Source organism: Ictidomys tridecemlineatus, chromosome X, assembly GCF_052094955.1.
Source record: "Ictidomys tridecemlineatus isolate mIctTri1 chromosome X, mIctTri1.hap1, whole genome shotgun sequence".
Classification (NCBI taxonomy): domain Eukaryota; kingdom Metazoa; phylum Chordata; class Mammalia; order Rodentia; family Sciuridae; genus Ictidomys; species Ictidomys tridecemlineatus.
In genome coordinates, this window is record NC_135493.1 from 89,958,190 (window position 1) to 89,969,973 (window position 11,784).

General features: G+C 34.0%; 1 protein-coding gene across 16 annotated transcripts in view; it reads right to left on the reverse strand.

Annotated features, from left to right (window-relative positions):
* Positions 1-11,784, reverse strand: part of Kdm6a (lysine demethylase 6A) — a 215,632-nt gene that overhangs the window by 83,815 nt on the left and 120,033 nt on the right. For all 16 annotated transcript variants that reach the window (XM_078034930.1, XM_078034931.1, XM_005323988.5 and 13 more), the window contains one exon: positions 5,574-5,632. In XM_078034930.1, the coding sequence (XP_077891056.1) occupies positions 5,574-5,632 (59 nt within the window). The remainder of the gene's footprint in view (positions 1-5,573; positions 5,633-11,784) is intronic.

Sequence of the window (11,784 nt, forward strand, 5' to 3'; positions counted from 1 at the left end):
TTCTTTTATTTTTAGTATTCTAAATAATATAGCCACAGGTTTAAGATTAATAGACATTAACTGATTCCATCACTTTTACAGTTAATTGACAGGACTTCCTGTTGGGGAGAAGAAACTTCACTGTCTTTTTAACTGATCAGTTCCCCTCATGTAATACAAAATACATTATTCAAATAAATTAAAGTTCATTTTCTTTCTAAATTTTTGCCCATTTTTCTCTCCTGTGTGTTTTTTCAGTTTTTCTCAACTGGGGAAACAATAAAACAAGTATATGTGGGACAGGGGAAGATGGAAAGAGGTACAGAACATAGGTGAGGTTCTAATTTTGGTTGTCATTTGACTGCATTCATATCTCACCAAAATAAATGTAGTCAGAACCTGGTCTCTGCAGCACAAATTACTAAATTACCAACAAATACAATTTCTGCTGACTTCAGAACTTTTGACTGACAAGAGAATTTTAGAACATAAGAAATGGATACCAAAAACTATAAAATACTTTTATGATACAATGTCAGAAAGGTTCATAATTTTTAAGCATATTCTCTACTACAATGAAAAGTGCATATTGCTGTCTACACTATCATTGGCATTGTAAATTATAATTTGAAAAAAAATTATACCAACAAAATTATTTCTATAGATTTTTCAGTTTAGATTATTTTCATTTAACATCTACCATTGTTAGCAATTTAGAGAAGAAAATGATAGAAAGATAAAAGTTCAACAGTACTACTTCCAAAACACATATGCATGTGCTGAATGTATGTTAACATGGTTATTTTTAATAAAATTTCTATTAAAACACAGTTTTTAAAAGCCCTTTACTGTAATAAAAATATTATTATTATTAACTAAATATCCCTAGCATAGTTTTAGTACCCTTGAAAAGAGGCATAATAAACTTTAAGTTCTCTGGAGTTAATAAAGCTAAGCCTGGAGATTTACCTCAGGGATACATGAAAGGGTAAGTGAATTAATTGTACAACATTTCACCTAATTAAAAAGAGAATATTCAAGCTCTAAATCAGTAATAATACACACACAACACATATATATTTTCACACATATATATTCAGAAATTTAGAGATTCTTTTTAAACGACAATTCTTTTTAAATGAAAAAGATTTGGTGAAATAATCAGAGTCAAGTTGGTAAGATTTCAAAAAGTGAAGATAGAAAGACAAGGCAAACCAAATAGCAAATGGCACCCACAAAGTCACAGTGGTTCAAAAAATAAATTTAAAAAAAAATTACTTTGAGGACGTTTTTAGGCAAATGTTAATACAATGTGACTAGTACAAAGAATATACTTAGAGGAATACTATGCTAGAAGGGTGAGGTTGAATCAGAAAGTACTATAAATGTGAGTCTAGGTTAGAAAGATGATGCACAAGTTTACTGACATGAATATTTGGTAATGAATTACCTCTCCTGCCTCTTTTTACCCTCACTATTCACCCTTCACTTTAATCCCTCCCTTACTGAAAGATTTATGTTTTTATACAGTTTTCTGAAGTTTGATTAATCAAAACTCTTCAGAATTCTGACAATCTTTGTGTCACTAGTAAGCATAATTTATCAGAACTGCTTAGTTAAATCTGCTAGTTTTTATAATAAAATGCCAAATTAAAAAAAAAATCTGTTAGTTTTTTCAAAAAAGAAGTGTCCATAAACTCAACACGTTAACATCAACTGTTTTACTTTAATGGAAATAAAACCAAACTTTCAATCTAAGAGTGTGTTTATATTATGATAGCTCAAAATTATACATTAAATGTATAGTTAAATGCTTTTATCAGACACCGTGCTAGATGAGCCTCAAGATCAATGGTATCACAACTACATAAGGTTTATTATGCACTATTCTCTTTCATTCTATCAAAAAGCTTCAAGATCATCACTAAATTCACTATTCTTTTTCCCACTACACCTAAAGTATTGACCATACAGGAGAACGGAAATTCTTACACTCTTTGGGAACACCTATGATTAGTGCAGTGCTGTGGGGAAATGAATTCTAAAGAAACTTTACTAGTTAGGTGTTAACATTTCTTTTTGAACTCATCTGTACTCCTTTCCCCTCATCATTCTTGATGAATTATCACTACATTTCCTTATCAAACTGTTAATTAGATTTGGAAACCTAATTTCTATAATCCTATGCCTATAGCACAGACTATTCTGATATTCAAAATACAAAAGGTTATAGGCCAAACTTAGTTAATGGTTTTTAGGAAGATGTATTTAGGGTATGGCTATAGGCTGTACTGGGAAGAATAGTTTGTTTCCTTCAGTTTTATTTTTTAAAAACTTGATTGTTATCCTCCCTCAGCTACCTTTTTCTGTCAGTCTTTCCTTTCTCTGTATTTCACTTCCTCTCACTCTAGGGTACAGAATTCTTCCCAAAGACAACTTCTTCAGTTCAAGGTACCCTTTCAGGTGGCAATTTAGGGCTTGGGGTTGATATACATGCACATGTAAAGGAACAGCTTTATAAAGACCCGTTTCTAGCTCTTTGCTGTAGATATTTTACCATGTGCCTCTATGTCTGTTTTTCTTCTTCTAGAAATCCTTTTTAAAGTTTGGCCCCAGATTAATCAAGCAACAGATGATGTAATGTACTACTTTACGACATGGGCTCCTCCAAAAAGAGGCTTACAACTGAAACTGAAAAAAATGACCAAACAATTGAACTAATCTAAAAGCTGACCAATAGAATCAACTCCAAAAGAAAAAAGGGTAGCATAATCTGACAAGAAGCAAACAAGTTAAGAGCAAGACTATAGTTTAAAAAACAAAACAAAGTTTGCTTTTAACCAAGTTAAAATTGAGTTTAACCAAGCCAAACTCACATGTTGGTTACACATTATTATGAAATATTTAATCTTATTAAATGCCAACAGACACCATAACCAAATACCAAATTTTGCTTAAATTATACATGAATCAGAAATACAACACTGAGCCATCCTAGGCAAATTCTCTGTGCTGACAATGGGGAGGGGGGGGGAGGTGTGCACGCTGAAGCCATTCTCTTGACTAGAAACACTGTTCAACACTCCCAAAGAATCTGGTGTGTAATTAAAATTTCCTAACCCCAGTAACCAACAGGCATTCACAAATATAACACAAAACTAGCTTTAACCTAAGTAAGTTCCTATCACTTAAAACTACTCTAAACCTTTCACTAAGCACTACCCCATGCTTTCTCATTTTGTAGCTGTTCAAGAGACAACAAGTTGAGGCAGAAATGTTAAGTATAGTTTGTGAAAGAACATTTAATCAGCAAGAGAGAAAACACATAGTCAGGGTAAATTCACAGTCAGTGTGTATGTAAGATGTATTATTTTAGGAAGTAGCTACAGCATTGAAAGTCCAGACATGAGAAAATGGTGGTGACTAAGACAAGATCAATAAAGCAGAGGGCACTTATTAATGCAGACATTGCTTATCCTTTTATTACTCAATTTTATTTCTTAGGTTAACCTAAATATACAGGAATTGTATGTAGGTAAGGAATCAAAAGAGGTAATAGTTTTCCACAGCTATAAGACCCTTAACATGAACACATACTTATTAAAGCAATCAAACTTTGAACTGATGACAGCTTCCTCGCTATCTTTATGTTCTTATCTTAAATATAGAGGGAAGCTCACAAGTTACCACTAGTATGTGGGGGAAAAAAACTAGGTGAGATGGTAGGAGGTATATATAGCCATTCCTCAACTGTTCCTTGCCTTGGTTTCCATTTAAATTATTTCTGGCATACCATAAAAGACAATCAATGTGGCCCAAGATAACAACTACAAATACTGATTAAAAATAATCACTTGAGGATGGGTGCAGTGGTGCACACCTATAATCCCAACAGCTCAGGAGACGAGGATCATAGGTTCAAAGCCAGCCTCAGCAACAAAGAGGCACTAAGCAACTCAGTGAGACCTTGTCTCTAAATAAAATACAAAATAGGGCTGAGGGTGTGGCTCAGTGGTTGAGTGCCCCTGAGTTCAAACCCCAGTACCAAAAAAAAAAAATCACTTGGTGTGTGTGTACACACACACACATATCTGCATGCTTGCTTGGGGAATCTGATACACATCTTACTTTCTCCACATGCAAAAAGGAGAAACCAACTAAATTATCTCTAAGACCACTTACTTCTCTGTTAGAACTTTGAATTCTATAAGCAAGATTTTCAAGAAATGTTACCAAGTACTTATCCTTGGTTTTAAATATGAAACACAGAACATGATATTAGGAGGTTCAACTAGTGACTGCTATAAAACAAGAAATAATTCAAGAGAAAAATTTCAAAGCTTCTTTATGAAGATCTCAATTACTGGTTTCTAAAAAGCAGTATTCTGAAGGATTATAATCCTCTATATACACACATAAGTGCTCTGTAATAATGTGGTTTCCATACATGATCAAAAGCCAACAGGACCAAAAGATAAGACCCAAGTAGGGAAGAAAAAAATCATACTATAAAAAGCCAGTCACATACAATGTTTCATTTTTAAGGATACCACATTAAATCACTGCCAATGAATATGTGGAAGTTCTGTACTAAATACTCATGATACATATCAGGTACATAAAAGAGTTATAACCTTCAGCCAAACACATAATCACCTTCCTCTGGACTCTCACTGACAAAGTTAAATACACTTCAAATTTTTAAAACAAGTTTATGCAAGGCTTTGCAGTTTAAAAGACATATATTATTACATCTGAGCATCAAAATTCTGTAAAATACCTATGACTGTAATGTAGTTTTCTTTTTATACACAAATGAGAAAACAAACCTAGAGAAATTATTTGACTCAAGAGCAAACAAAGTGGCAATGTTACAACCAGAATGCCAATCTTCCAACTCAAATTCTATATTCTTTCCATTAAAGGATCTATCTGGTAAAGAGAAAAATAACAATGGGACAAAGGCCATAGTAACAGAGCCCCACACTTTATAAAATCTTACACATTGCTATAAAAATTAATCTCCAACTCTGAAATGTTACCATTTTTCTTATAGAAGAGATAACTGAGAGTTTATGAACTGGTACCTGGTTATTAGAAATTGTAAAGTGGTAGCCATTGTATGGCAGGGAGGAGTCAGAAAAGGTAAAATTACTGGTCATCATGTATCAATAAAAATATTGGTCATCATGGATCATTTACCCACAGATCTTGAGATCATAGTCATTCTTTAGTTCAAACTAACCTGGGACTACCAGTCTACAATGAGTGAGAAATTTCAAAATGCTTCCTAATTTAAACCTTCTTTGACCAGAATCTCATATCAGATTCTTCTATATACACAATTCTAATAATCTAAGGCGAGTCAACACATCTGAAGGAAAAATATAATCATTTCAATAGACTACTGAAAAATGTAGGGTTACTGACACAAATATTTTATACAGACTATGTATTAGTGTGTATGTGTGTGTGTGTACACACATACACACGCACACACTCATACACACATGATCAAGCAAAAACAAACCAAAGAAACTAAAACAAACTATTTACTGGGAACAACTGGAGTTATTAGTTTTATGTCAACTTACCACTGAAATGCATTGTAATGGAAGTAGACCAAACCAAGACCATATAAAAAGGCAGCATTCTATAAAGGAAGGGAAAAAGAGACTTTTAGGAAAACCATTTATATCTAATACATATGATGTAATTACTATAAAATATAGTATCCAAGATATTTTAGATTCTTAAAACTCTATCATGCACTACAATATATTTACAATATACTTTTAAACAAAATAACAATGATGAGTCAACATATGGCACAGAATTTAATCAACAAAGATACATTCTATTAAATCAAACTTATCAGCATTATTCTATCAGTAAATTTAAAATAAAAAACTCTTTTTTAGGAATAAAAAAATGCTAAAACTATGCTATCCTATTCTCCCTTGTTTGCATCTGCATTCTTTCTCTGTTTCTTTCTGCTTCTTGAACTGTTTTTAATTTTACGTTCAATATTGCTAGGAAAGTACTTAGAATTCAAAAGAAATACATAATATAAACCTAGACAAATCAGAACATCTAAAAAAGAGAGAAAGAAAAATCACATGCCAAAATAACATGGGTTATTCTGGGTTTTAATCACATCTGATTCCTTCTGCAGTATGAAACAGAAAGATGCCAACACTTATCCTGACTCATTTTACCTCTGGTCTCCAAAGAAGAACTACCTACCTACTCCCTTTCTTCAAGAAAGGCCAACATTTGAATATCTAGTATATGTTGTACCAATAACTAAGCAAATCTGTCTTAGTAAATCTTCTCTGAAACTTTCACACTGACTCATATGAACAAATTTCTCTAATATTCTGTATTTTAAATTAAAAATTTCTCTGATTACTAAAAGATTAAAAATTTTAAACTATTATTAAAGTAAAATGTTTTTTGCTATATAGTCTTCAGTTATATTTCCCAAGAAGTAGACCCTGAGACAAAGGTTTTAGAACTTTTGGTTTAAGCCGTGCGCGGTGGCATACCTGTAATCCCAGTGGCTCAGGAGGCTGAGGGAGAAGGATGGCGAGTTCAAAGCCAGCCTCAGCAACTTAGCGAGACCCTAAGCAATTCAGTGAGACCCTGTCTCTAAATAAAATACAAAATAGGGATGGGGATGTGGCTCAGTGGTCGAGTGCCCCTGAGTTCAATCCCCGGTACCAAAAGAAAAAAAAAGAAAAAAAGAAAAAAAAAAAGAACAACAACTTTCAGTTTATTTGGGAAATTACCCCAGAAAACACCTTTTTTGAAAGGAATGAAGAACTAAGACAGGAAGGAAAGAAGTCAATAAAAGGATGCATTAGGGAGTTGATTACAGCTAGAACTAGGGCATTTATTTATCCCCCAACTGCTGTCAGTTTGCTGACTTGAGAAAAAGATGTTTAAAAGTCCAAAACATAAGTGTTTTCAACACGACTTTTTTTAATACTAAAATGTGTTCTAGGATTACATTGTGCATTTCCTTTGAATTGTAAGTACTTCCTAGAAACACTTAAAATTGAAGTATAACACAAAAATGTAATTAAATGAAAATTCAATTTCCCTAAGTTCTTACTACCCCCAACTTTCTGAATTAGAACATTATGTGAGAGAGGTATTCACAAATTCGGGGAAGTCACAAAGGTCTCAGACAACATCCATTTAAAAAATTCACACTGAATTTGTTAAAAATTTAGTTGAAATTATTTTTAATCAGGATCATTCATTTGCTAATTCACCAACTGAAATAATTTTAAGCATTTATTGAGTGCCGGAGACAATACACAGGGTTGAACAAGCCAAAATGAATAAAATATTCTACTCTCAAGAAGCATGAAATCCAGGGAGTGAGAGGGGAGGCACAGATACTCAGGATGCAGGAGTAGTTAATTCAGAAAGTCGAGATTTGAAAGACCACTGTCTTCTTAGGGACATGGATAGGGAGGTTAGTGGTGAAGGGAGCAAGGCTTGTGTAACAACAGACAACAACCCAGTAGGAAAAGTGGAAATATGAGTTTATTGAGGGGCAGTTCTACTTTTATAACACATCCTACATTCTCCCAACTTTCTTATTTGTTCATACTTCATCCTTCAACTGAAATCTTGCTCCATCCTTATCACCTTATAAATTCTATCAATTTTTCAAAATCCATTTAAATGTCACCTTCCCCGTGAAACTTTGCTGTTCTACCTAAAACCAGGGTAATCTTTACAACCTCTTAATTTGGTCTTAGCAAAAAGTATATGACATTATTATTGTGTAATAATAAGTACTTAGGTTTCTGTAAAATGGTAATATCTATTTTTAAAGATTCTAATAACCCTATGAGGTAGTAGAAGGCTTTTTGTTTATAGAATGAAGAAACTGAGGATCACAGACTAAGCAACTTGCTTAAGAAGGTACTAAGTAGTAGACACAGAAACTGAAGCTAGGTCGGCCTCTAGAGCTCACTTTTAAATACTGTGTTTTATTGTTATTGTTATTTAATAACTAATCTCTACTTCATCAAACAAAAATGCCACAACAACAGAAGTGCTAATCATCTGTGTCTATCCCCTATTACTAGGTAGGACAATGTGCTTCAATACAGCAGAAAGTCAAAGATTTATTATATCCAATCATTTTGTTGTGTGCTCAGTCTCCTTGGGTGACCCAAACTAGCAGAAGGCCTGGCCCTTATCTACTATTAACTAGGAGATGAATCCCATTTTTCAATAACAAAAACAAAGGTATCCAAACATTTATTGAGCTCCTAGAGCTTATAAGGTACTGTGAAGATAGTGATGACAAAGTTCAGAACACATTATGCCAAAATATGGCACCTTGGCATACATAACATTTGAGCTGAAGAAATTTGAGAAACAGCTCATGTAGGAAGGATTTTCTGACCTTCTCCTACCCTTCTCTGAAGAAAGTCATTTCACCCTCATTTTTGAGTTATCCCCCCACCAACCCCCCAAGATAAAGGGACACAGAGAAGAATCTGAACTACAAGCCTTGCTAAGTTTCTCTCATTCAGCTCATATCCTTTATCCTAGGACAGAGGAAGACTTTTATTCTTTCATCAAACCTAGCATAAACACACTCAGATTTAGCTGTTTCTTCATATCTTCCTTATGAAGGCTCCCATGTCACATAAAATTCATATTAAATAAATTCGTGTACTTTTCTCTTATTTGTCTTTTTATTACAGGGGCCCCAGACAATGAACCTAAAGTGAGTAATAGGAAATAGTTATTTTTCCTCTCCTATGGTAGTGAACAAAGGGGCGGGGTGCTATTCTCAATGAATTTATAATCTAATGACAAAAGATTTTTGAAGTTAAGGTCTAATAATAAATGCCAAGCTACAAACTTAAGAGTTAACGAAGTATAATCAAGACTAGGAGAAAAGCTAGGATAGTACTTGGGTACTACATCTCAAGGATGGTAGGGAAAGAAACAGAAACATCTCAGCCAAGGGTCCTTAAAATTTTTAGAAATAGTGGAGTATGAATTGCTATGCCCCAAAATACATATATCCCCTCCAAAAGTCAACATACTATCTCATCAAAAATGCTAATGGTATTCCAATTGGGTCTGTACAAAAGGATGACCTGAGTAAAGGAATTAATATGGAAATAAATTTGAATCTCATGTAGACACTCTTTACTGTGAAGAGTTAGGGGAGCAGTTTTATGAAATTTGAATTTATAAAATGTGTAGAGTCCCCCGCCTCCAATCCATGGGGGGATAGGTTCCAAGACCCCAGTAGATGCCAGAAACTGCAGATAGTACTGAACTTTATATATGCTATTTTTTTCCTATACATACATACCAATGACATACAGTTTAATTTATAAATTCAGCATAGTAAGAAATTAGCAGTAATAACTAAAAAATACAACAATTATAACAAACTGTAGTAAAAGTTATATGAATGTATATGCTTTTACCCTCTCTCTCATAATATTGGGGTTTTTTGAGATCATGTGGGTTCCTCGCTCAGTACATACACCTAGCTTTATCATATGGCCTGCAGTGTTGCCACAGAATACCAGAGTTAATTTGTCCTTCTATGTTTCGTGCCCTTGTGCCTCCTTTACATTTTTATGAATATAAGTTTATTGGGTATCTTTTTCTAGAAGGGCCAGATTTTGTCACAAATCAAGACTTAAACAGTGTCCTTAATCAACTTCACTAGATATGTGGCAGCAGCCTTTTCACCACAGACACAGACTCTCGGGAATTTTTATATTTTGCAGTCCAAACTTAATTCCTCAATTTTAACCATCCTTTACTTGCAGTAAATGGCTTAGTGTCACTCTTTTCAGAGGATCCTTGCTGAAATCTTTGTATAGGCTCAATGCTTTCCAGGACAACCTGTTGTCGTCAATTAGAACAAATTGTCTCCTATGTCTTCTGTCCAAAAATTTAATATCCATATTAACTAAGCACTTATCACATACTTACATACTGTAACCAAAATTTCTGCAGTTTGAGGTGTGATAGCAAAAGTAGTGTGAATTTCTTTTCCTTCTCCACAATTTCAGATAGAGCATTCTTAACAATCTTGGCATAAAAATTTATTCTCTTATTAATTAAATTGAGAACTTACATCATTTTACTTATAGAAAGCAATTCATGATTCCTCTTTCGTATATCCAAATTGCCTGCATCACTACTCTTGCATTGTAGAACAATTATTTAGTAAAATAAGGGTCACCTGAACACAAGCACTATGATACCAAGACAGTTAACATACAATAACCCTGAGGACTAATAATTGACTAACAGACAGGTAACATATACAATGTAAATATATTGGACAAAGAGATGATTCACATCCCCAGCAGGATGGAGTGGCATGGCGCAAGACTTCAGACATACTATCAAAACAGCAGGAAATTTAAAACTTATCAATTGTTTATTTCTGTAATTCTCCATAGTTGGTCTCAGCCATGTGAAACTATGAAAAGCAAAACTGCAGATACGAAAGCATTGCTGTACTGATACCTCAGAGTACATTCTCATGAATACCCACTAGCGAAACCAGCAAATTATGGCACACAGAACAAAACCAGGCAGTCCATGGCCACACCCATCATTAATATATTGTCTATGGTTATTTTCAGTTACAACAGTTGAGGTAAGAAATTTCACCGGAAATCATCTGATTTATAAAACCTAAAATATTTATTATCTAGCCCTCTACAAAAGAGGTTTGCCAACCTCTGGCCTAGACTGTTATTACAGTACCCATTACCACAGCAAGTTAAGAAATTATATCTTGATGAGATTACTATCTATTTCTAGGGAGGATTCTTATACTGTGTCTACAGTAAAGCCGTTGCAGTAAAGGATGTAGTTCATTAGGTTAGTAGTTTGCCAAAATTGAAATCATACAGTGGTGTTTCCACTAATCCCTAATATAGCTCTTAGATAACCACACAGTTCTTAGATAAACTTCTGAATGCTCGGTTGCATAATTAGGGCTCCAAACTGTACAACCCCAGACAAGAAAGGGAAGCAAACTGTAATTTTCGAAGTTAAAACGCTGCAAGCTTTATTCTATCTAGCCCTATAGGAAAAGGGTATTAAAAACAGTAAGAAATGGGAAATAGACATTGCTGTTTGTCATAGTTTCCTCAGGCTATTTCCAAACTGAAGGAAAGATAATTGAAGGTTCTGCTTCCATTTTCATGAACATCCCAGAAGTGACTGGGAAAAAGAGTGCTAAATCATAGTAATAGTGAACTTTACAGAATAAAAGGTGAAATAAAGAAAACTTTGGCCATCTTATATTAGACAACCGCTACAAAATCTTCTTAAATCTCTGAAATCTCACAAAAGGCATTCTGGTTGGATAACCAAGCCCCTCTTTTCCCAGCCACCTTCAGTGAGATGAACCTGGTAATGTAACACAATTCCTGCCACTGAGAACAAGCAGATTTGTACCATGGAGTTTCTAGAAAAGATATGTTTTCCTTTTCTCCTTGTGTCGCCTTTTCTCTTCTGTTACTGTGTCATAGTCACCAGAATTAATAGCATACCAAAGTGGTATGAAAAAATCACTTTAAATTGAAAACATCTGAACAATAAGCAGTTTACTCTAGACTGATGCCCTTCCCACCTTCCAAGGAGGTTCCAGATTGAAAAAAGACTGACCCTTACCACTGGAAAGCAGAAATTCATTAGTATCAAATTCCATTACTACCAAAAAGTCCAACTGGAAAAAGCCGAAAGTATGGAGGCAGTAAAAAGATCTTATTACTAGGGGAGGGA